Raw genomic sequence first — 26,165 nt, 5'->3', positions numbered from 1 at the left:
GCCCCTGATTGCTGCTCAGGGACAGCCTAGGCATCAGTCAGCAGATGGGGAAAAACTGTATTATGCATCACTTGGTTCTCTTGGGTTTTAGTCCTCTTTTTAATTTCCAGTATGATTATTATATTTTACTTTATTTCAGTCATTAAACCCACAAGTTGTACCTTTTTTCAATTCTCCCCAGATTCCACCAGGGAAAAGGGAATGAGCGGCTGCACAGTACCTACCAACCAAGCTGAGCTTAAACCACAACAAAAATGAGTAATATACATAGAACCTTAATTTATTGTTAAGCTCCTACTTCAACCATTTTTTACAAAGCCATCTCTGCCTCTGCTGAAAAAAAAAAAAAAAAATAGACCACTAATACCCTCCACAAAGCAGAAAGTGAGCACACTCTATTCTCCCTGATATTTAGGGAGGTACAGCTCTGGTTACTGAAGTCCCAAGCAAAATTTGACACAAGAAACAGTAAGTTCCTGCTGATCATCACTAGCCATGTGGCTCAGGGAAGCCATTCAACACAGTTAGCACATACAGCCATCTACTGATGGGAAGGCTTGGTATTCCTGTACATCATCTCATCAACATTTTAAAGGAAGCCTAGCCAACTTCAGATACTACCTCACATCTCAAAGCAGCTAAAATGAGCTTGTAAGGAAGAATTCCAGAGGTCCAGTCTGCACAAGAGCTGTTCAGCAATGGCAGCAGCCCTAACTTTCATTATCTACTTATTTAATTACCTACAGAAACTGAACAACTACCAAGCACCCATTTTCACGTCTCCCCTGTTGGAAATGTGTCTGGTATCACCATGTTTTATTTACAGCTAGCTTCTTCCATTTGCAGTTTCACACACTTCATTCAACATTCACAAACTGCTCGTCTTGAACCACTACTATAAATAAATGTGAAAGAAGGTAAAGTAACTTTTCTGTCATTGATCTTTCAGTATTTTTAGAGCATCACTCATGAACCAAGTTATGAGAATCAACACTACACTTGCACATTTACCAACATTTACATACAACCACAACTGCAGAGACAGCCTTCGAAATAAGGTTTGATTTCAGAACTACCATCACTCCAACAGACAAATATTTTTCAGATTTTGCATAAAGATGAGCACATGAGAGTTGAAAATAGGGAAAAATATAAATGTACTAAGCTCTTGCTTCTTCATAGAATCTCATCTTTCCCCAAGTTCTTCATTGACAGAATTTACTATGAGCTAATAGCTGGACAAAATTCCAGTTCCCACTGCCTGGTACCAGCTGCAAATTAATCATATTAGCATGGCCATCTTACCACACGTGCAAATAAGTATTTCCAATCTATAACATGCTTAAGGGTTTATAGGCAAAAAAAACCTCTTTTTAGGATGGCTTAATGTTCAAGTATACAAATGCATCTTCTTAATTAGAACAAGGGATAAAGTCTAGTCTCCTGGAAAAGATTGCCACTGTTCTAAAATTTAAGCAGTAGCTAAATGTTTCAATGACTGTTTAAAACAAAATTTAGGCAATAAGAATTGTATTTGTGTCCCAAGGAAACAGAGCATCAAACCCTTGAACAGAGTTCTCAACATGAAAAATCAGGACTTACTGTGCAGGAACATTGAAGGATACTGATATTTGATTTCAGTGATTTCAAAACAGTGTTTCAAGGCAGAGAAATTTCTGTCATATCTTAATTCAGAAACACAGATTAATAATACTGCCCATGAAAATATTCCTACAGCATCTTAGCCATTTCCACATTGTTCTTTTTTAACTGAAATGTTAGCCAGGAACTTGAAGCAGGTCAAGCTCCGCTTTTTAAATTTAAAATTATGTAATTTGTGTGTACACAAATTAAAATGTGTAATTATAAGCACAATATGCAAATTAATCCACTTCCATTTGAAAACTATAATTACCACATTTCAGAAGTCTACACCCAGGATTTTCCCTAGAAACCAAATTTCACCATGACTGGAAATTTGTTAGCAGTTTGGCTCTTCTGTCTAAGCAGTAAACACACCTGAATTACTTCAGCATCTCAAAAGGATTCTACTTCATCCATACAACTCTTAGAAATTACTTGAGTTTCTGAAGAAAGCCAGCTGATGTACAGTATTTCAGTTTAAGTAAATACAGATAGCAAATTTAATGCCACTAAGACACCAAAATGCTATTACATAATTAAGCTGGTTATTTAAAGCACTTAAAGCCTTTGCTAAGACATTCTCTGATACCCAAAAGAAGCCAAACCTGGAAACCCATTTCATTCTAAACTTAAAAGATAAACAAATCCAGTTATAAAAAAATAGACAAGCTTTTTCAATTGCCTCCACATGAACTAATATAGAAAATACTCACTGGACCTGGCACACAAAATCCAAGCCAGAACCATTACATATGCATTTCCACTCATAATTGTCATTCATTTAAGTGCACAGAATTATTACCATTGAGAAAAAAAAACAGTCCCTGATAAAGTTAGTGTCATGGCAGGATGGGTTTGTAAAACATCCCCTCCTGATGTCATATTTCCCACTGTATTATACAGGCACTTCATTTGAGCTGGCTCTTTGGTGATTGGACAATTAAACTATTTTACATAGATATTATACAAATTTCCATTTTAAACTGGAGTTAACCAGTTGATTAGTCACCCTCAATCTTTCTTTTCCCCACCTCTAACACATGAAACACTTCAGATATAACCCAAGACTTCACTTTCAAATTAAATAAAAAAAAATCAAGACACCTACTAGATTACAGAGGTTGGATGCACATACATCTACATTTTTACACTGACAATATATTTTTTTTTTCTGGAGCTGAATGTATGCATACAGATACTGTGATGAAAGGCAAAAGTTTCAGTCCTCCAATTTATCATTTCAATGAGAAACTCAAAAAAATACCATAAACTCAGTCAAAAGGACAGATTTACTTTCTTTAACACTATTTACAAAACAGTAAATCACATGGTTCTGTAACTCCCTGGAACAATTTACACATGCAGAAAGATTCTTCACTACCTAAAGAGGAACTTCAATAATTTCTAGCCATCAAGTTTAATTTTTACAAGTTGTTTTTCATTTACAGCAAACACAGCAAATAACTGCTTTTTTAACATAATTCTCCTTTTCCCACAATCAACAGGGACATTTTTACAGATTCAAAGTTTGGAAAAATATGCAAAATACCAACCACCCATGGACATGGACCTTCAATTCACTTAGCATATGCATTCCACAGTTGAAACTGTGACAGCTACCCCTAACTCCAGAGTATTTCAGACAACAGAAATTCTCCTTCTGATTCTGAGACAGGCATTTGCATCTATTACACATCAAAATCTACAACACATTAGAAGAACCCACATCAACTTAAACTTGTTCCTGTTATAGGATGTGAAGTACACCAAGCACAGCTTTGTAATCATTGCAATTGAAGCCAAAATCATTTTGGCTATCAATGTGTTTGGTGTGTTAGAGGATCAGTTCATAGCTTATTTCACTTGAGCATCCTAAGCACTAGATCAAGCATTTGTCTCTCCAGAGCTGTACTTGAAAGTCACCTGCCAATTATATATTATCTCTATATGTACATTAAATCATAGTTTAATTCACACAGAATGACTTTTCTAGTCAGTACTGCATCACAGCAACAAAAAGCTAGCACTTTAAAGCACATCTGACTTGACAGATGCAGAAGGGGTGGGAGTAATTTATTATCTGGAGTTATATAATTGCAAAACAAAATGTGTTTTGTGTTTTTGTAAAGGTTTACTAACACGGATTGTTCGTTCCGTAATATCTTAGCCGCAGAGTCTAAAGTTTCTAGGAAAGGCCATGGGTAGTAGGCTCGTTCTTAAGAAAGCTCACACATATGTAAACAATCGGCTGTTCACTGTTCACAAACAGGGTAAAATAGGAGAACCTTCTGGGGTTCTAATTGACATGCAGCCCGAGCAGAGCACAGCAGACACGGCCATTCAACTCGGAATAATCTATAACTCGAGTAGTGAGCGGCGGCAGAGAAAACACGGATGGAAGAGGGGCAATGCGGGCAGGCATCCAGCGTGCCCGGGCGATGCTGCCCGGCAGGGGAAGGGGAAGGCGCCGGGAGCCGGCAAACACCGACAGCCTGAACGCAACAAACCCCGCCAAGCGGTGCAAGGCAAGGGTGAACCCCGCACCGAGAACCTCACCGGGAGCCTGAACACAACAAACCCCTCCAAGCGGTACAATAAAGAAGGGTGAGCCTCCGGCTGAGCAGCCGCGGCGGCCGCCGCTCACTCCGGCCCGTCCCCGCCGCGGGACAAGGCGCCCCGCTCCGCCCCGCCGCCCCTCACCTTGGTTGACCAGCCGCAAGGCGTGGGTGAAGGACGGGTCCAGCGAGTCCTTCTCCGCCATCAGCTCGGGCAGGTACTTCTCGTCCATGGCAGCGGCCCGGAGCGGCAGCGGAGCCGGGGCGCCGGGTGCGCCCGCGGGGAAGGAGCGGGTCCGAGTCCCAGGCAGCGGTAAATCCTCGGAGGCAGCGCTTCCCCCTGGCCGCCTCCCGCCCGGGGCTGCGGGGACGCATCCAGAAGGAAGCGCCGCAAGCCCCCGGCCAGGAGCGGGGAGAAAAAGGGCGCGGGCTGGGGGGACGCCCCCCCTCAGCGGACAAGGGGCGCGGACAAATCACTCTGCGGAAGCGCACAAGAAGATAAGACGGGAAGAGACGCGCCCCGAGAGCCGCTGACCCAGGCAAGACGGGGACCGCGCACACAATAAAAGAGACTGCTAGGCAGCGGCTAGCGCTGCGCACACACCCACAACACAAACAACACCGCCGGCGACACCGAGCCCACTGAGAGCGGAAAACGCGCCGTGCCAGGGTTATATAGCGCCCCAGACCACGCCCCCCGGCCGCCTTTAGCCCCGCCCAGGAGCGGTGCCCCGCCCCAGCGCCTTCCAATGGGCGGGGATAGCAGAGCCCCCCCAAGTGTCGCCGCCTTGCTCAACTGAAGGCTCCTATTGGATGGCGTCACCTGTCAGTCAGAGACGAGGCGCTGCTGCTCATTGGTGGCTGCTGCTGGCCCCGCCTCCCCGCGGTCGGTGAGGGGCCGGTGCTGAGGGATGCTCTCAGAGCGGCTCCGCACCGGGAGCCGAGCGGGAGGTGGGTGAGCCCGTGCCCGTGCCCGTGCCCGTGCCCGTGCCCGTGCCCGTGCCCGTGCCCGTGCCCGTGCCCGTGCCCGTGCCCGTGCCCGTGCCCGTGCCCGGAGCCCCTCAGCTCCCACAGCGACCCTTCCGACACAAGAGTCCCCTTCGGGGCCCTCTCCGGGGCTGTAGGATCTGTGAGAGGGGTCGGGGATCCAGGACGGCGTTCTTTTCCGTCCCTGTCAGATCTTACGGAGCGAGGCAGACCTTGTGTTGAAAGTAGTGCAAAGGTGCTTTTATTTTCTTTTTCCCTTTCACAAACAGCGGTATCCTCTATCAGGCATTCTATGCTTTTTCCTCTAGTAATACAAACCCCTTTATAAATACCAGTCAAAAAACCCTAATTCTGATGAGTTTCCCAGATGTGTGGCTGTAAGTGGGTTTGAGATTCACCCTGTTCTCAAACAGGATAGAGAAGCAAAGTTTAAAAGACCTTGCTCAAGCCCATTTTCCTGTTTTTTCAGAGGATGCATTTGTTTTACTAGATCATGATTTGCTCTGTTCTTTAGCTTTGAGGCTTTACATCGCTTCCTTATTAGTCCTTAGGTGTCTCATCAATGAATCTCGGGTGACAAAAGCCTGGAGGAAGCCAGACCAGCTCTTCTCTGTCACAGAGCACAAGGGCAAAGCAGAGGAAAGAAGCCAAACCCATAAAGTAGCATTTTAAATCAATGTTTACTGGATAAGCCAATAAGGAACTTTGATGATCTAAACTTAAAAGACCACTAAAAATATTCTTATATCTGTGAATTGAATAACCATATATTTACTTCTGTATTTCATGAAAAAAAAAAAAATCTGTGATATATCTTACTCATATTCTTGCAATACAGGGAGGAAGAAAGCTCTGAAAAGGTAAACCAGCATGAGAAATGCTCACTCAAAGCTCCGAAGCAGAGGTTAAGTCTCCCTTCTCAGAACTGCGAGTGCTCTTTCACCCTGAAAACCAAGACTACATTTTAAGGTATCTTATTCCTTGTTGTATTTCACAGATTGCAATACCCCATGAAACAATGTCTGGTATGTTGCAACATGAAACATAGTTGATTTATACTCTCTGTAAAACCATTCCAAATAAATCTTGATCCAAAATGAACAGAAGCATATTTGCAAAGTACTATTTAAAAAATTCTTTTGCATGACATCAAGCTCAATGGATAGAACTAAAGCATACAAGCAGCTGGAAGAATTTGAATTAAAATGAATGTTTTTTTTCAACCTTCCATATACGTCTTCTATATAAAAGTACTGAAATGCAACCATCTGTTGTGAAACAGGAAGGCACATACAACTCTTGACACAGAACAATATGTAGGAGTGTAATCTTTATTGAGTGACCTGGAGCAAAAAAATATCTATTTTGCCAGTTAAGCCTAAATGTACTTAAATTTGTACTAAAGCATGCAGGACCTCAGACAGAAAGGTAGTTATGTTTTTACAATTTGTGTAAAACACAATGCACCTTTCTTGGAAAGAGTCATATTCTTCCTGGTAACTGATTAAATAAACATTTGATGTTTCAAGAAACCACAGTATTTCTTTCCATATTATACCAATTCCCTCTGGCTTTCAACAAAGAAAGACTTACTTAGGAAGTCTGAAGACTTGCTTCTCTCCAGGTCTGTAATAATATAGGAATTATAAAATTATCCATGTTGTACCCTATTGTTCAAACTCAAACCTGTACATAACAAATGCAGGATATTGTTTTTTCCAATGAAATTCACTAGGATGCAACAAAATAAGACAAGGGCAGAAAGGATGGGAAATTACGAGCCTTAGGCCCTAGAAAGCAGCCCAGGATGTGGTTAGCTGGGAAAAGACTGCTAAGCATCACTTTTACTGTCCAGGAAAGGCAGGAAACACCATCTTCTTAAGGATTGATTTTTTTTTGCTTTCTTATTGCTGAAATCTATGCAGAGCTTGAAAAGCAGCCTTGCTCAAGGAGATGCTTGGTAAGTATTAGCTGTAGGATTCATGAATATTGAAAAGCCATGAATCCAAACTTTTAAAACTCATTACTTAAATGTATTTTCTCTCTAACAGTTCTTGTCTACTTTGCTGTTTAATGCATGTGGTAGTCGCAGAAAGTTAGTTTGATAAGTGGACATCAGTCAGTAACCATGTCAGACTAATATCCATTGCTCCTTTTTAAGCACCAGTTATCTGACCTGATAGTGTGTCTGTCTATCTATAAGTTAAAATTGTAGGTGCCAAAATTAGTACTCATATATCCTAGAAGCATTAGGTTGTATTGGTATCTTCACTCTTAGGAATGAGATTCACTTTCTTGTACTAAAACGATGTGAGGGGACCATGTGTAAAGAGGCAGAAACTGAGCTGTGTCCTCTCTCTGAAATATATATTGTGTACAAATTAATCCACTTAAATTTTCTTTGTTGGATCAACATAACAAGCAGTAATTTCACTAATAAGTCTTTGTTCCAAATGTTGCAAGTACAGCTAAATGTTTGTCTTTTCCACGGAATCGTTGAATGGTTTGGGTTGGAAAGGTCATCTACTCCAACTCTGCTCCTGCAATACATCTTCAACTAGATCAGGTTGCTCAGAGCCCCATCAAAACTGACCTTGAATGTTTTCAGGGATGGGGCATCTATCACCTCTCTGAGTAGCCTGGTATAGTGTTTCACCACACTCATTGTAAAGAATTTATTTATAACTAGTCTGAGTCTACTGTCTTTTACTTAAAAAACATTGCCCCTTGTCCTACCACAACAGCTCCTGCTAAAATGTTTGTTCTGATCTTTCTCATAAGCCAGCCCCTTTAAGTACCAAAATGCTACAAGGTGTCCCCAGAGCCATCTGTTCTGCAGGCTGAACTGGCCCAACTCACTCAGGCTGTCTTCACAGGGAAGGTGTTCCAGACCTCTGACCGTCTTTGTGGCCTCCTCTGGACCTGCTGCAATAGATCCCTATCTTTGCTGTCCTGAGGACCCCAGAGCTGGATGTAGCACTGCAGGTGGGGTCTCATGAGAGCAGAGCAAGGGGCAGAATCACCTCTCTCACTGTGCTGCCCACAGGGCTTTGGATGCAGCCCAGGACAGGGTTGGCTTGTGGAATATGAACACACCACAGTCAGTGGCAGCTTGGTGTGATCACTGAATAGATGGAACACTTGTCACAGGAGAAAAAAACAGAGTAGGCAGTAATTTAGGCAAAATCAACCTTGTGGTTGGTATCTACTACAAGGCACCTCATCAAGTGGAGCCTGTTGCAGCACCCTCACTCAGATACAGAAGGCACTGCACCCACAGGCTGTCACCCTGCTGGGGTAATTTCCAATTCTGTGGTAGATTTTACATGCTTCTAATGTAGTCCTTGCCTCTGATTAACTCCTGGGTTCCTGATTTAAATCTCAGACCACAACAGACTGTTACAGAATCATTTATTTGAGACTTTAACTCACTAAACTGCACACAGCTGAAAACCTGTAGAAGAAGGGTCCGTTTGGAGAAATGGTTTGTCACAAATACCACATTTAGTGATTGATGTGACTCACCACAATTCTGACTAGCATGTTGCTAAGTGGGTTCTGGTTTCCTTAATATTGCAGTGTGTTACTTGCCAATTTCTATTAGGCATGATGAAAGTACCATTGCACTCCTTTCTCCAATATTCCTCTGGCTTTTTCTCTTTCTTTTTTTTTTTTTTAACTTGCATGTGTTTTAAAAATGAATAAATAAATGAAAGTGTACTGTAATATCAATACATCCATGACAAATTATTTTCAAAATATTTTCTCTAAAAATTCACCTTTTTCTTTTTTATATCTTTTGCCTCATTGTTCAAAGTTTAGGCTTTTTTGGACCTAATCAAGGTAATCAGCCAAGTTAAAGTAGAACACAGTACACAGACTGTATGAGACCTATAGAGAAAAACGATTACATCATCTACAGCACATAAATTCTATCATTCTCCCTTACTTTCTTTCTAGGTCTTAAAGGCTAACACACTGTATCAGAACAGTCTCTCTGATTTCTAATGCAGCAATTGAGTCAATACATTGCAGTGAGTTCACCACGTTTGTCATTATATTCAAGTATGCCATGATCTGAAGGATTTTTTTTCTTTCTTCTAGGTATTTTGCTAATGGCAGCTGTATCAGTGGAGCTACAATGTAGTCCTGTAGGAGCAGTCCATGGAGCTGCACACACATGTGCCTTGGTTATATGATGTACCTTAGGCATCTTGATGAACTTTGTATTCTCTGCTCTGAAGCATTTTGTAATATCAAAAGGGTTTTTTCTAATCTTGTTTTGAATGAGATGCAATGATTTTACAGCCCATTATTTGTTTTGTACAAGTATTTGTTAACAATCTAGATTTTGTAATTTTCTATTATGTACCTGCTAATACACCCTTCCTCTAGTTCTAATGATGCAAAAGATATCAGTGTTATCATGGCAAAAAAACCTTTTCTAGATAGTCTTTTTCTCTTCTGTCATATTTGAATATAAATACTTCTTTAGTAATCCTTTCTTGATCTTATACTGTAGCTATAAAGGAATGCTGTACTATTGCTAAATTCCTCTGCTAGGACCTTTTGCAAAATTGTACAGTCTTTAATTTCCTATATTCCTGCCTAGTACACTTACAAAAGTGGTTTGCTTTGAGCACTTTGTGACTGCCTTCTCTGGTGCTGGGACAATCAACATGTTTTACAAACCTTGATGCATCTGGTCCTCCCACATACCTCTTTTATTGCTCTGAATGTGGATGATGCCAAATCCAGTATACCCTTATCTCTGTTATACCTGTCCTCTTCCTGCTTTCACATCTTTTAGCACATTGTGTTGTGTGCTAATGAATGTTCTCTTTTGTTCTTAGGACAGCTTTTTACAGGGTGAAATGGTTTGTTGCTAATTTTTTTCTTCCTATATTCAATCCATTAAAAGCTTGTCTCTCACAGACTATCTTTTCTAACTACCAAGTCTTCATCAGCCATAAGTTATCTGTTGTCTTGGTAAGATCATGATGTGGCTCCCAACATTTATCTTTGTATGGTGATGTTTTCTTGAAAAAGAAACAGAACTCAATTCAAAATTAAAATCTGTGTTTTCCTGTCTGCTTGCATGAGTTTAGTGGATATTTGAGCTTTGAAAATATCAGTGCCTTTTTCCTTGTTACCAACTGGAACCAAGGTGAAGAATATTAGCTACTCCAACCCTGAAATAAATCTGCTGCCTTAATATCTTCTATATACCCATATTTTCTGCAATATTTCATTTCTGATTTACCCATGGCCTATTTCTTTCATTATTGTGCATGAAAACCACATCTCTTTTCTTCTGATAATATATCAGAAAATAACATTGTTCTGACTGCTAAGATCCTCAGAGAGTCAGAGTGAACTAAAGTTATTATATAATAGGGGCCATTTGGTGATGGTGGTTTATTGCATTTGCTTTTAAACTTTAACTCTACACAGTAATAGTAAAGCAGCCTTATAAACAGTATTTCTTAAGCTTCTCTTAAGAGGGAAGAGGGTTAGCAGTAAAATGTCCATTTTTCTCTTGGAATAAAAAATCTTATTTAAAAAGCTGGAGGGTGAGTCAGAACATAGCTCATGAAAACTTTGCAGACTATGTTGAGACCAAAGTGCATGCAAAAGTAATGCTGCTTTTAAGTGACCTTGCATACTTGAAGTGACATTATGAAGCAAAGCAGCAGCTGTAGGAGAGCCCCAAAAGAAGCAATGGCAGGGGGAGAGGAGGGGCAGAAAACAAACAGGAAAAGGCATAAAGCATTTTCTGTTTGGAAATGGAACCATGCGCCTTCTGTACCTTCTACAAGGCAACACGTGAAAGAGGAACTCACCATGTAAGACAGCAAGACTCAGCTTCCACTCAGAGCACACATGCAGATCAGTCTGTGAAACGTGGATTTTATGCATGCACCCACTCTGCCAGGATACAGTGGAAGGATCAAGCAGTGCAAAATGTTCTCAGCATTCTGTTCTTGGTACCTTTTTTGAGTTAAAGAGTAAAAGTAAAAAACACAAAGAGTTAAAGAACAGCGAGAATCATCAGCCTTTGCCATCAAGGTTTGCTCAGCTCACCAGCAGTTCCTGAGGAGGATGTTGTGTTTTTATATTCAGCCCCAAATAATGTAATTTCCACTTATAACACAAAATAGGTATGTTTTCTACAGCTAATTCTTTCAACCTACCCATCAATACCATCTCCACAATGTTGATGTGACTGTTGCGTGTGTATCTCATTGCTTAATTTTTTAATATCACAAAGCCAGGTAGATGATATATGCAAAACAATTGTTTTAAAAAATATTTCAGCTGTATATACATTGGTAAATGCTAATAATTTTTTAAAATACCTTGGATAGCAAGGCAGAGTTTTGTCATTCTCTATGAATTTTATCTCACAAGAAATCTGTTCTTTAAATCTGTCACATAAGTTTAGATTAATTTCTATTGAAACTTCTAATCATTGTGTTTTGGTCCTATATTTTAAAATAAAATGTTTACTTACTTAAATTTACTTTCAATTTTTGCAGTAAGCAAACTACATATTTAAGTTAGTAGTTCTTTAGCTTTGGATAGTACATAGACAGAATCATAGAATCACAGAATATTCAGAGCTGGAAAGGACCCAAAGGGATCATTGAGGCCAACTCCTGGCCCTGCACAGGACACCCCAAGAAGAATTGGCACTGTAAGATACAGCAAGAGGATGCTTTGGGGAACGGTAAAGGAAATGTGACTGTGAGAAGAGAAGGAGAAGTCACTAAGAAAACAAAACAAAACAAACAAAAATCTCAAAAAACCCCAAACAGCTGTTTCTATAAACTGTGCCTGAGAATTCAGTAGGTGATAATGGCCTGATTTCCGATTTTTAACTTATAACTCCAATGGAAAGAAAATAGTCCTGATCATCCATTCACAAGTATCACAGCATTTCCATGTATTAAGATTTTGCAAAATGAGGGAAAGTAAGAAGCAGGACTATTTCATTATAGCAGGACTATTTCATTATAGATCAATGTATAAAGTGAAATGTTAAGGCAAGAATATATCTTCACTTTCCTGCTGGAATATTTTCATTAGGTGCAGTGTCCTTCCCTCATTTCCCTCCCCATCATTTCCCCTAATAATTTGGGATTCTGACTTAATGTAGTTATGTGACTTATATTGAGAAATAAATTTTTTGTCAAAATAAGTTACTAAAAATCCATAGTTTGAATTTTATTCGTGCACTGCCTTATTTTGGCAGTGAACAGCCGCAAATATAAACCCAGGTAAGAAGTGCTTACTAAGGCTTAAAATGTATCCAAGCACACACTTCCTTAAAAATAATACCTCAGTAGTCTAATATCTCAATTCTGGGTCTTATTTAGGGGCCTCTAGATATTTTATTATCTTTTTTTCAAATTAGTGGAGGATTAGAACATATTATTTCCCAAGGAAACCACTTTTGTTTTCATAAGGAAACTGTTAAGTTTTATTGACTTTTGAAGAGTTTTACCCCTTACAGAGTTCAAGTAAAAGTGCAGCACTTGAATAGTAGGGTATGAATGGGTGTTTGAAATTACTGTGAGAAGCTAATGATATCTTTATAGCATTAGTATTTGGTAATTGATGCCTTCATCCTAAAGTCTCTACTTTGCTGCTTCAGCAAGTTCCAAAAATTAGCATAACAATCCTAAAGAATAGATGGGTCCCTTGCTGTAAGTTTCTCAACTACTGATTTTTTTCATTCATTACTGTGATTTTTTTTTCCTGGTGTTTTGCCACAAATCTCCTGTTCCAATGATACCATATGCAGTTAAAATTATCTCATCTTAGATTTGTTTTTCAATAAACAGAATGTGTTACACAAATGTGCCATATTCATGGTTGTATAATAAAACAAATACTATTCTCTAAACGACACAAATAATTAGATTTTTAATATCCATTATTGTTTGGGTTCATGATTTTTTTTTTTTTATTTCTGATTGCTTATATTGTAGCTATAATAATGTGATTTCTTATGTTCTATATTGCATTAGATTTCCACAGCAAGATTGGGAAACAATACTAAAAATATCCAATGCTAAGTATAACCAGATACATTTCTATTTCTTTTTTTTTTTAATATCACAGAAATAGAACAGCTATAATTTTACACTAGTAACAGATCTAATTTCAGTAAAAACACTTCAGGTAGGCTGGGACAAATTAAAGCATAGAAGTGGGAATGTGTGAAAGAAACATGCTTTCATTTTAAGATTATGTTATTTATCTACAGCAGTGTTAAAGTCTTGCTGGTTTTTCAATATGGAAGACTATTCAAATGTCCTTAACACAACAGGTTAGTGGTCAAGTACAGCTTTATAAAACATTGCTTTGCTAGATGCTGTTGTCCTTTACATGCAGGAAAAATATCAACATGAATATTTTTTTTCTTGACAGCACAAAGAGCACAATCTTACAGGGAGCTGCATGATACAGAACCAAAGAAAAGGAGAGTGAAAAAGACCCCACAAGGTCATATAATCCAAGAGTTTGCCTAAGGAAAGAGTACAGGGAGCACTAATATCTGCTGAACTGCCTTGCCAAAACTTGGATACAACTTGGATACAAGGCCCCCAGTAACAGCCTTCCCTTGCACTTTCAGACCTCCTTTTCTGTAAAGCATTGGGAGCTGTGAGTGTGCCAGGAGAGAGCTCACTGCAGGACCTGAGCTTCTGCCCTGAAGCTGTAAGACAATAAAGCTTATCCCGCTTGTTCAGGTTATGCAGAGTGATTTTATGCATCCTGTATCTTGCTTGGTAATATTCACCAAACCTAAAGATTGTGAACAATTATGTGATATTTTTGAAACCTAGGTATCTATAGAAGTGCCCAGTTACCCTTTCTTATATCAAAGATAAAAGCCTAAATTTACCTGCCACGATAGTACTCCTCACTATATCTGGAAAATATTTTCTGTAGTTTTATTATGCTAAATATCTTAGACCTAAATGGCTGATCCAGTCTGAGGCTAAGTTTGGCAAGGGCATCTGCTCTGAACCCTCTGTTACACCACTGCATCCCTTACTCTTTTCCCTCCTTACCCATTTGTGTTCCTGGTCTCAGCAAAAGTCTTCATAGGCTACTCTTCAACCATTTTTTTATTTGTGGGCTTTATTTATATAGTAAGTAGTAGAGTGAACCTTGCCATCAAACTTTGTCATGCTTTTGCAAATTTGTATCAAACCTGCTTTTGTTGATCCCTTGCTGGTGATTCTTTAAGTAACCTAAACCACTCATTCTTGGCAGCAGCAGCTAGCTTTTCCTTATTTACATTGAGCTCTCAACTTTGTTTTCTTCTGGGGCTTTGTTTGGTTTGGTATGGAGTTTTTATTAACGAAAAGAAACCCATACATCATTTTGTACTGATTACTTTTATCCAGATCTGCTGACACAGCAGGAGTCTTTACTGGAATTATTTCCAACCTGGTTTAAAAACAGCCATCAATGTCCACCTCTAAAACCCATAAAACCCTAAGGCGTCACACAGAGCTATTGCTATTGATAATGTGTTTCTTTATCCAAATTGAGAAAAAAGAAACCCTGAAATTTTGAATTAATTTCTCCTTCTCCAGTGTCTTAGAACCAACCCACCAAAAAAGGACATTAGCACCAATATAAGAAATTTTGGAAGAAATAAATGTTCATATGCATTAAAAAATGTGAAAAATAATATTATCTCATATTAAGAAACCCTTTGTGTGTTTTAAAAAAAATTAAGGCACCCCCAAAAAGCTCACAATGTAGCCCTAGATGTTTTCTGTGCCACATGTAATTTAATACTTTCTGGGCTGAGGAAATTATTAGAAAATTTTATTCCTCTTTTAAATTTTGTTGTGAAGTAATCAGTTATAATATAAAACACTGTACAGATGCAACAGAGGAGTAAGCTGAGAGAAGATGCGGTCCCTGTAAGAACCTAATCTTTTGTCTTCATTTACAAGTACCGAAAAATCCTGAATTGAGAACAGCTCTACAATACAATTGTATTGACTGATTCAATAGGGTCTTAAAATCCATTGCCTGATGGAGGTTCAAGAAGAAAGTTCTTTGTTATATGGATCTTGACAGGTATTGAAAAATAACTGCTTTGCAAAAAGAAAACCATTCTGGGAAATGTAGTTCTACTGCAAATGGTTACTTTGCTAATTAAACCTTATTAACACCCTGGGAAAAAGGAGATGAAGAGTTGGTAGCGTGTGGTAAAACTGTGTCTTACATTTAAAGACTGTGGCATAAGCAAGGGAGCCTTAGAGTGCAGCAAGGGTCCATAACCTTGTTTGTGCTCCATTTGGTCAGGGCTATCTGATGGGTTTAGAGCCTGTGTTTTGATTTCTTTCTACAAAGACATGGTATTTTATTAACATCAAGTAGGACCATTTGGTTTGGGTTTCATTCTTTCCTTCATAATAGGGTCTGAGAGCAACATGCAATAAGTCATCTCTTGAGCTCTTGTTAAGATAGGTGGCTTTTTTCGGGGTTTGGTATGTTTTGGTTTTTGCTTTTTTTTTGGTAGTAGTAGTTGAAATCCTCAGTTTTATGCCATTATTTCAATATTCAGTGGGGTGATACAGCTTTTGTTTATACCCCTCTGTTGTCTGCAGGGTGTAGTTTTAGTACACTGTGTAAGGCAGTTTCCTGCAATGCTCCCCTGCAGGCAGGTGTTGCTCTACCACTGGAGAAGAGTTTTAGTGCATTGAATATGAACAGAGGAGAATTTCTAGGAAAATGAGAGTTGCTATTTACTTTGTGAAACAGTGATCTCTTACATTTTATAACAGGGTCACCAGAACTGTGTGACATTTTTTTTTTTTTTTAGAAATTCTCAGTGAATTCTTTTCGCTGTCAATCTGAACCTAGTAATGGATGTTTTAAATTAAAACACTCATTTCTAAACTGGGTTTTGCATGAACTCTGTCTGAGAAGTAAAAATGCATAGCTTAAATTTTATATATGAAAAATAATTACTTCTAGATAACATCTTAACACATCTTATGGAGGTGAAGGAGGGAGAATAGAGGACAAGTAAGAATTGCTAACAATCATGGGTGTAGTTCTGACTTCTTTGTTTAAATTACTGACCATCAGTAAAGGTGGGCAGTGAGGTTCACCACCTGCGCTTCAGCGCGGAGCGCACAGCAAGGACTGAGCTCTCTTTCAGCATAAAAGTGACACAGTATTCACTTGGCAGGGAGGCAGGGACCAAACACGTGTCTGATGTGACATGACAAATCTGGAATAGCACACCTGACCTCCAGCTTTATAGAATATATACATATAATTTATATGTGCTCCCTGAGATGCATATACATACATGTGTCTATCTATCTGTATAGACCTTAGCATTTAATAGCACTAGATGCTTGTGCTTACACAACTGAATTGTGCCCTTTCCCATCCATGGAGAATTTCTCTGTAGCTTATGGAAAGTCCCTGAAAAACACCATCTCCTTTTACAGACAAAAATGGTTGGAATGATTAGGATTTCTGGTCTTGGTTAAGGACACAAATATATTGGCTTCAGACAATATTTATTCTCCTCTAAATGGCTGAGGTGTATCCAATGGCAACACGATGTTTCCTTGTTATTAACCCCAAAGAAATCTATCATAAAATGATTTGTTTTCACAGATTAAGTCTACTCACATAAGGCTAGTGATTTCAAAAATGTTTAAAAATGTAAATACTTGTTCCTCTGTGGCTTAGCCATATTTCTTTTCTGTAGAGATTGAAGTTCTCCACCAAGTTTTTCATGTCTGGATAGTATTTAATGACATTACAGTTCTTTGGTAGCCTCTTATAAATAAAACTAGGATGAGAGCAGATAAAAATAAATACCAGCATAACTGGTAATAGCTATGACCTTGTTGTGCAAAAGGTTGTGTAGGTGTTTAACATCTAACGTGTGAAGGCCTCTTATGATGGACTCTAATGAGTACATTTATAATGGGAACAGAGAACCACCAAAATTTTAGCTGAAATGAACCTTCTGTGTCTTCCTGCTTTTCTCAAGATTGTGTAAGTTTCTGGACGACTATCATCTGCTTCAGTGAGCAAAGTTATCCTCTAGGAAGAGCTGATCTGCTCAGCTATTTTCTATGGCAGTACTTCAGTTAAGTAGGACTCCTTCAGCATGAACAACTTGGAGTGAAATTGTCTCACACCAGCACACTAAAGACAGATGGATAAAGGACTGCAGTGATTTTTTGCAATGTTTTTTTTTTTTTAGGTGCCTGGTCCTAAGAAATGGAAGCCAGAGCCTACCATATGCCTTCTCTGTAATGCTCCAGGAAGCACTAGATCCTTTGAGGAGACAATCAGATTCACTAGGGCACTGCTGGTACCTCAGCAGTTTCCAGTGGAAAACTCTGATGTGTGGGAGAGGTCCACTTTTTTTCTGTCCTTTTTGCAATTTAGGCGCCATACAGAGTTCTGTTAAGGACATCCTAGATAACCTTCTCAGAGTCCAGAGTCAAAACCAGTTGTGAGGGATGATGTTTAATCTAAAAAATGGAAAAAATTTGTGCTAAAATCATTGTGATGCTCTTGTGCAAAACAACCTGCTGGCTTTAACACTCAATCAGAAATCTTTTGACACCAGTGCTTAATGCCTTGAATTTAGAGTGTGGAGTCCTGGAGTCTCAACTTGCCCTCAAGATTATTTCTTGTTTAAATCCAATGTCTACTGAATGCAAAACATAGTAACCTGTGGGTACAGTCAAAGTGTTTGCCTGTGTTGAAAAGGAGGAAAGATTCATATGTCAAGGGGAGAATGGATGTGAAAGAATTGCTGACTGGAGTAGCTTTCCAAGAGAGGAAAATCTTCCCAGCACATACAAGTTAGTTCTCAACAGTTTCTGGGTAAATATTGTGGCTACTGGGGTAATATAATGACAGATACTGATGCAGCTCAGTTTTCATAAACAAAAAAGTTACAAGTGTATTTTGGCAGCTTTTGTCTTTCTGAGTATGTCTCCTGATTGTTCTTAGAAGACACCTTCCAGACTGGGTGTCTGAGTCTTAGGCACTGCTCTACATGTTTTCTGGATCCTGACAGAGCTCATGCTTTGAGCTGTGAGGGAAAGAAGACAGAATTGCATCTGGTAAAAAAAAAAAAAAAAAAAAAAAAAAAAAAAAAAAAAAAGCCATATTTGTGTAAAGAGTTACCGTAAAAAATATCCCCAGGTTGGTTTTTTTTATTTGCACTTTTTAATTGCACATGACTATTCCTAAATCCTACAACTAATTTAGTTATAAAATTGACTTAAATAGCCAGAGAATCCATTTCTTAAGTATATAATGAATGTAAAAAAAATCTCACTATCAATCCTGCAGGAATGTAAACTTTCCTATTCCATTTGTTCTGTGGATGGAAAGATGCAGAGAGGCAGCAACTTAAACATATCTCAGCATCTCCAACCTAATAATATTTGGGTTTGTGGGTTTTTTTTGGGGGGCATAAGATGTTGGGATAGAGATAAGTGTTGGTGTTGATAAAAATGACATAAATAAACAGGAAAAGCATTTACAGATAAATCCTCAGAGCCCTGTTTATTACAACAGACATTCCAAAGCATCCAAAATTAAATAAATAATCTTTGTGCATAATTGATTTTATTTGAGGAAAGGTGTGAGGAAAAAGCATTTACTGGAGAGTACTTTTGATTTTGTTAAACTTAGGGAACCTAAGGGAGCCCCTTGGGAGGCCTTTCCTCATTTATCAGTTCTCTTTGAGAAGCAAGCTCAATGTCTATGTGCATTTCTGGTGTATCCAGAACAGAATATCATCACCTTAGGGTTTAGGAACATCTATATTTCTTCATTGTTCTTGTGTTTCCTTCCCCCAGTTAAAAATACTCATCTGCATGATTTATAGTACATAACTAGGTGCATGCTCTATTTATATAACCTAGTTTTCAACATTGTTTTTGTTTTGCCCTTTCCCATATAAAAGCATATAAATCCAGGAACTCTCCACGGGGTAAATTTTAAAACAAATGTCCTCCAAGCCTGTCTTTTAGCTCTAACAGCTACTACATTATTGACGTGGAAAAAATGGAGAGCAATTTCCAGACAATAACTGCATGCAAGTGCATGTTTTCTTAACTAATTTTTATATGAAAAAATTCTAATTTTATACCTTGGTAAAAGCAAGAAAATCTTTAGTTAGTTTTAAGGTAATTGTCAGGGCTTATGCATCTGTGTTTTCATTGTTGCAAATCAAACCCAAAATTTCACTGTTAATGAAATTAGACACATGTTAGCAGTTAAATAGATAAGCACAAATACTGTCACTCCTTTTTCTATCAAAAAAAAAAAAAAAACCCCACCAAAACCTATCCAAAAGAAAGCCTATCCAAAATAAGGACTATAATTAATTATAGATGAAAGTTTCTGCCAGGTCAAGACATTGTAATGAATATTACTAAGTTATTAATTATGATGACTGTTCTATTCAGTTCACAACCCATCAGCAGTTGTTTTTAGCTTTCTACTCCCACTAGCTTGTAGAAACAATATTATCCTTTAGGGAAAATAAAAAGGACAAAGAATCCTCAGTCCTGTACAAATTAATCTTCAAATAATGAAGGTAGGTGAGTTACATTTGGTCAAATTTCAGATTTTTCTAGAACTATCTGCCCTGAATGGCTTAATTTGTAATAACAACATTGGAAATATAACCTTATAAATGCTCTCTGATGATGTTCTGGGTGCAACTGGTTCAAGAAAGCTGTTCTGATTACCTATAACTCCAGAAGGCTTAGGCTAAGTGAACAACTGAATTCTTTAAAAAAACAAATTAAACTATTTCCTACCTGCAGGTTGCCTCTGACATCAACGTTGGAAATAGCAGCTTTTAAAATGGATTCTGTAATATTGTTAACTCTCATTAGCACAGGGATGAAAACACACACAGGGGTCATCACAGGTTCCTGAGCGAACTCTGGGGACTCTCAGCACAATGAGCAGTGTGGGGGCGGAGCTGATTTTAATCACTGTCTGTGAATCATAAGAATAGAACTAAACAAAATGGACTATTTCAGTAGGAGAGGACTTACAAGACCATCTAATCCAACTGCCTGATCATTTCAGAGATGACCAGAAATTAAAGTGTTTCAATGGCATTGCCCAAATGCCCCTTCACACTGACAGGCCTGGAGCATCGACGACATCTCTAAGAAGCCTCTCCCACTGTTTGACCACCCTCTTAGCAAAGAAATGCTTCCTAATGTCCAGTCTAAACGTCCCAAGTATGGTTTTGAACCATTCCAATGTGTTCTATCACTGGATCCCAAGGAGAAGAGCTCAGCGCCTCCCTCTCCCCTTCCCCCCCCCATGAAGCTGTCAAAGAGCAATGAGGTTGCTCCTCAGCCTCCTCCAAGCCAGACAAGCCCAGAGCCCTCAGGTGCTCCTCACAGGACATGACTTCCAGCCCCATCACCATCTTTGTTACCATCTGGATTCTGTCATGAACCTTCACATCCTCAGCTGGTGGGTCCCAGCCCTGCACTCAGGGCTCCCACCTGAGCACAGCAGGATAATCCTCACTTTTTCCTGCTGCTCATGCTGTGTTTCATGCACCCCAGGATGGGATTTGCCCTCTGGGCTGCCAGGGCTCACTGCTGGCTCCTGGTGAGCTGATCCTTGTCTGCAGGGCTGATCTACAGCCACTGCTCTTCCTATTTAGCCTTTTGTCAGGCATTACTCCACCCTAGGTGCAGAATCCAGTTTAATCTTTTAAATTTTATCCTGTTAATCATTACCAATTACCATATCTGTCTAGTTTCCTCTATAAGGCCTTTTGTGTCTCAAAAAAGCAAACCACTTCTCCCATTTTGGTATCCTCGGCAAACTTGCTAATGGTGCATCCAACTCCTGCATCCAGATTGTTGATAAATATATTGAACAGGACTGGCCCTGGAAACAAACCCAGAGGAACACCATTAGTGACAGCCTTTGGAGCTCTGTCCTTCAGCCAATTCTTCACCCCGTGCTCCATGTACCTGATCTTTCCATAGCTGGACAACTTCTCCAGAAGATGCTGTGATGGACAGTGTCCAAAACTCTGTATTCTTTCTGAAAAGCCTGAGCTCACTTACAAGATCATACAGTTTATTTTCCCTCCAGAGCCCCACAAGGAGTCCCCTGTTCAGCCAAGCTGGATTTCTTTCCCACTTGTTTAAGACACAGTGGAACTGCCAGTTCCTCTGCATCCAAAGGGTTTTTCTTAAAGACTGATCAGTTCTTGAGGACTTCCAAGCCCTCAAAAAGAAAATGCACTAAATAGCTCGTGAATAGCTTTAAGTTTGCTCTCCTAAAGTCCAGGGTAGCAACTCTCCTGTCCCTCTTTCTCATTGCACTGAAAATTTCAAACACAACCATGTTGTCATCTCTGTGGCCAAGACAGCCACTTACCATCACATCACACATGAATCCTTCTCTTTTCACAAACAGCAGATCTAGGAGGGCATCTTTCCTGGTTGGCTCACTGAGTACCTGTGACAAGAAGTTATCTCCTACAAACTTCAAGATTTTTCAAGATCTCTCAGTTTGTCACAGTTTTGTCAGAGAAGTTGAAATCTCCCATAAAGACAAGTGGGTCTGAATCCCACATTTAACTTGACTGTAATTTCACAAGTTTTTTAATAAAGGTAGAAAAAACAGGCAGAGTATTACCATAGATTCATAGAATTCTGAAGGTTGGAAAAGACCTCTGAGATCACCAAGTTCAACAATTAACCCAGCACTGCCACGTCCAGCACTAAACCATGTCCCCAGGTGCCACGTCTAAATGTTTTTTGAACATTTCCAGGGATGATGATTCCACCATTTCCCTGGACAGCCTGTTCCAATGCCTGATCACTCTTCAGCGAATACATTTTTGAACTTAGCTTTTTTTTTTTCTCTCTCTCTGGAGTAGAAATAAATGATTACTCTTTGTTTCCTTTGTCTAGCAATACAAACTAAATAAGTACCTGAAATAAGCAGATATTTTTGCTCTCCTTGAAGCTGCTGGTTATCTTGTGCCTGAGGCATGTAATTTCTGCTTGTCCAGTTTATATAGAGGATAGCTGTAAGGACATCTCTGAAGGTTTTTATATGAGCCTCATTACATCAGTATTGAAGAGCATGGCAATCATAAATTGAATTGTCAGTACAATACTGTGATAATTAGAGAATTAATCTTTTGCAGATGAAGACCCAAGGCACAGAAAGTTGTCCAAAGGTGAGCTATGACAGAGCAGCAATTAGCTTTCAGTTGGCACCCCATGGAGCAAACCACCTTCCTCTGGTGCCCATCATGATCTGACCTGGGCTAACTCTGCTGCGTTGTCGCACAGCAGAGCACAAGCCAGGTGTGTGGCTGTGCCATAAAATCAAAACTACTTAGTGTCATCGACTCCAGTTTCTGCTTATAACCATCATCTCAGGTGACACGCTCTCGCTGGAGCATAGCTATCAAACCTGGAGCTGATTTTCATTCTTCTTGCTTTGAGAAGTAAATTTAAGCCAGCTGTTTCCAGCTGCCTGAGCACAGGCTCTTGGCACAGGCAAATTTGCCAGACAAGATTTGATATTCCCATGGATTAACCTACCAGACTCACTTTGACATTAAACCTCTGCACTAAGGAGGAGTTTCAATTGAGATGTGTTTCTCTGAATGAGTTCAATGTGGTGAATTAAAGAATTCAAAGTATAATGTGCCTTAAAATTGTTCACTTTGGTTCCTTTGCACTGTATTTCTATAATTAATGCTATCAGCTGATCTTTCTGTGTTAAATGTTGTTGGGCAGTCAAGGGAGCTGATATCACATTTATCAATAATTAAAGGTGTGTTTCTTCCTTGAGCTGAAAATGGGGAAATATCTTGCATCTGAAATATTGTGGATAACAGCAAAAAACGAAAATGTTGTATGTGTGATCTGCTTCAGGAATTAAGATCTTGTGCATATGAATCAGTAGAGATCATAAAGTATTATTTTAAATTGATTATTTCATATGCTAGTTTCATTATAAAATGAAAAAATCCTAAATAAACTGTATTTTTTTAGATTATGGCAATATTTAAAAATACAGTAAATGCATGAGACAAGAATACTAGGTAAACCCTTCTCTGACTGTGATACTTCAAAAGTGAGAGTCAAATCTTTTTATGAAGTTCCTTCAAAATATTTGAATACAGAGTTTTAAAATATGTACAATATTCTTCAGATTGCCAAAAATTGTTAATTACAAGACAAATAAGATTCTACTTAGTTGTAGCTGGAAGAAAAAAAGGTTGGATTTTGCGGACTTTTATTTTCTGATGAGTGTCAGTATAAGAACAGGATGTCTCAGGCATTTGTGGTTTCTGATTTTTCATCTGTACTGCACTCAGCTTTGGTTTTTTCTCTGAGATTAAAATCAAAGTGGCTGATACTGTATAAAATTAATAAAACACAAAATTAAAGGGTTTTTTCAACTGCAAGGAGAGTCATATTATCATTGCTTTCATTTTCCTCTTTTGCATAGCAATTTGCAGTTTTGAAAGGTAAGCATTCATTCTGCAGACATTCCTAGATTTCTAATTTACAAGGAAGTTCATTCATAATCCCTTAAGATTTCAGCTTGTTCATGACAGCCCTCTTTTTTATTCAGGATTAAGTTAGATGATGCTGTACAAGAAAACAAAAAAAAACAAATAAACAAAAACTCACAACCACTTTAGTCTCTGGTAACTAGCAAAAGTCGTACATCATTTTTATTGCAAACATTTTCAGCACCGTTCAAGGTAGGTACAAATGCAGCAGGCTCTAAATAAGTGTATTTTCTGCGCAGCGGTCCCTAAGGTGACCCGCACACGAGGCTGTTCCGCTGCTGGCCGAGCACCTGCGGCAGCAGGAGAGGCTCTGATCACGCACTTGCTGAGTGGCAAGAGTGCCTCCCGGTGGCTTCCTCTCTCACTCATCCCCGACGCCTTTACCTTTTACAGCTGATTTTCGGCTATAAATCGTATTATTTCTTTTGTATTTTGAATGCGAGATGCACACTGGTACCCTCCTTTTATTGTGGTCAACAAGCTGCAGGCACCTCCCTACCTGCATTTGCAGGATGCTTTTTTCTGAATTTTTCATATGATTGTTTTACTACAGTTGCAGTAATTGAGGCTCAGACTGGAAAATTCAATACACTGTTTTCTTCTCATTCTGCCTTGGCAAGATTCTGAAAGAAGATGCACAAAGCATTCTATTCCTCAAGTCAAATTTGCATCCAGAGCAATTCCTTTTGCAGCATCCTGAGCAATCTGATTGCTGGAAACTTCTCATCATTTGGTGGAAGTGATTTAATGAGTCTGTATCCTTTAGCTTAATTACATGCACTGGATTTTTGTGTTGTTTATGACTCTCCAAGAACACACAGGTCCACTTGACCTGTCTGCACAAAGCCCACTCAGTCCCTCAACCCTCAGAGAGATGATTTGTGGAAAGTCACTATGAAGGGGCTATCGGGGCAAGCTGTTTTCATTCAAACAATAGAGTATAATGAGTTGAGGCAGTTATGCCTTTTTTTTACATGTATTTTATTCAATTGTATGTGAATTGCAAAGCCTAATTAAATAGCTGTTTTGCTGACTGAAAAAAAATCCCCTTTTTTGAAAGTGAAATAAACAAGATAATTAATTCTGATTTTTATAGTAATATTTTAGTTTTCTATTGAAATGAAATTGTATTTCACTTTGGGGCTGTAGCTTTGGGGGTTTCTTTGATGTTGTTTTTCTTTCTCACCTTAGTACTGCACCTGGGATCTCATATGACCATGAGAAAGTGCCTGCTCTGAATGTTGCAGGCAACATTTTAGGTAACCATTTTGAACATGGAAATCTAAAACTCATGGCTGCCATGCACCCATACATTATTGGCTGCATATTTTCTTTTCTGGGTGGAATTCTGTCCAAAAATATGGCCTAGCCCCTGTGTCCTCCAATTAGCAGAGCCTTGCAGAGGTGAGGAGAGATGTTGTAGGTTGAAGTATGTGTCAGGTTGGTTTTCAGAAACTGAAGAGTGCAGAAGAGCCTGGAATTGCTGGTGGCTTTTGTGTGTATGACTCAGGACTATGCATCAGCTGGTAATTATGGATTTAGACACAGCTTTAAAGACAGGAAACAAACATGAGGTAGTGTGAATCTGTATCAGCAGCAGTTTCAGAGGTAGATGAGAGTTACCAGCATAGGAATGTAGGAGTCCTGAGTGTCTGCACTGTCCCCAGATAGTGCAGGTGTCAATAGGCTGAAGCTGTGGGGTAGTTAATCTGGATACAGGCTCATTCTGACCTCTCTGTGTCAGTATGTGTGCATGCATCTATGCTGTGCAATAAAGATGTGTGAATATTGACAGGGGAGAGCTTTTTGCTGTGTTTTCTTTCACTGGAGCCATCCCTGATGACAGCTTTCCCACAGTTGTTATATAATGATATTTATTTCATGTTCTTAAGCATATAAGGATATAAAGCTATTGGAGGGTGTCCAAAGGAGACCTGCAAAGATGGCAAAGGCCCTTGAGGGGAATCCATACAAGCAGTGATGGAGGTCACTTGGTTTGTTCAGCCTTGAGGAGACTGAGGGGAGACCTCACTGCAGCTACAACTTCCTTACGGGGGGAAAAGGAAGGGCAGAGACAGATCTCTTCTCTGTGGTGACAGTGACAGGAGCCAAGGGAATGGTCTGAAGCTGTGCCAGGGATGTTTAGATTGGATATTAGGAAAAGGTTCTTCACTCAGAGGGTGTTTAGGCTGGAACAGGCTCCCCAAGGAACTGGTCACAGCACCAACCTGACAGAGTTCAATGAGCACTTGGAAAATGCTCTCAGACACATGGTTTGACTCTTGGGGTGTCCTGTGCAAGGCTGGGAGTTGGACTCAATAATCCTTGTTGGTCCCTTCCAGCTCAGGATATTCTGTGATTCT

At 39.3% G+C, this 26,165-nt stretch overlaps 1 protein-coding gene and 1 long non-coding RNA gene across 4 annotated transcripts in view; one reads left to right on the top strand and one right to left on the bottom strand.

Moving 5' to 3' along the window:
• The window catches only part of KHDRBS3 (KH RNA binding domain containing, signal transduction associated 3), an 89,368-nt gene extending 84,540 nt beyond the window's left edge, over nt 1-4,828 (bottom strand). For both annotated transcript variants that reach the window (XR_008433190.1, XM_053954586.1), the window contains exon 1: nt 4,345-4,828. Coding sequence is in view for 1 of the 2 variants with exons in the window: in XM_053954586.1 (XP_053810561.1) it covers nt 4,345-4,432 (88 nt within the window). In the remaining variant the exon portion in view is untranslated. The remainder of the gene's footprint in view (nt 1-4,344) is intronic.
• Nucleotides 4,829-5,102: 274 nt separating this feature from the next.
• On the top strand, nt 5,103-13,956 carry LOC128790543 (uncharacterized). 2 transcript variants are annotated; one of them, XR_008431795.1, is made up of 6 exons: nt 5,103-5,421; nt 5,731-5,846; nt 6,025-6,155; nt 8,063-8,171; nt 13,459-13,521; nt 13,623-13,956. It is a non-coding gene; the product is annotated as an uncharacterized LOC128790543 (long non-coding RNA). The 2 variants fall into 2 exon arrangements; XR_008431793.1 differs by lacking the exon at nt 5,731-5,846.
• The last annotated feature ends 12,209 nt before the right edge of the window (nt 13,957-26,165 follow it).

The sequence above is a fragment of the Vidua chalybeata genome, chromosome 1, assembly GCF_026979565.1.
Source record: "Vidua chalybeata isolate OUT-0048 chromosome 1, bVidCha1 merged haplotype, whole genome shotgun sequence".
Taxonomy (NCBI): Eukaryota; Metazoa; Chordata; class Aves; order Passeriformes; family Viduidae; genus Vidua; species Vidua chalybeata.
The sequence above is the reverse complement of the archived record's forward strand: the minus strand, read 5'-3'. Positions and strand labels throughout refer to the sequence as shown.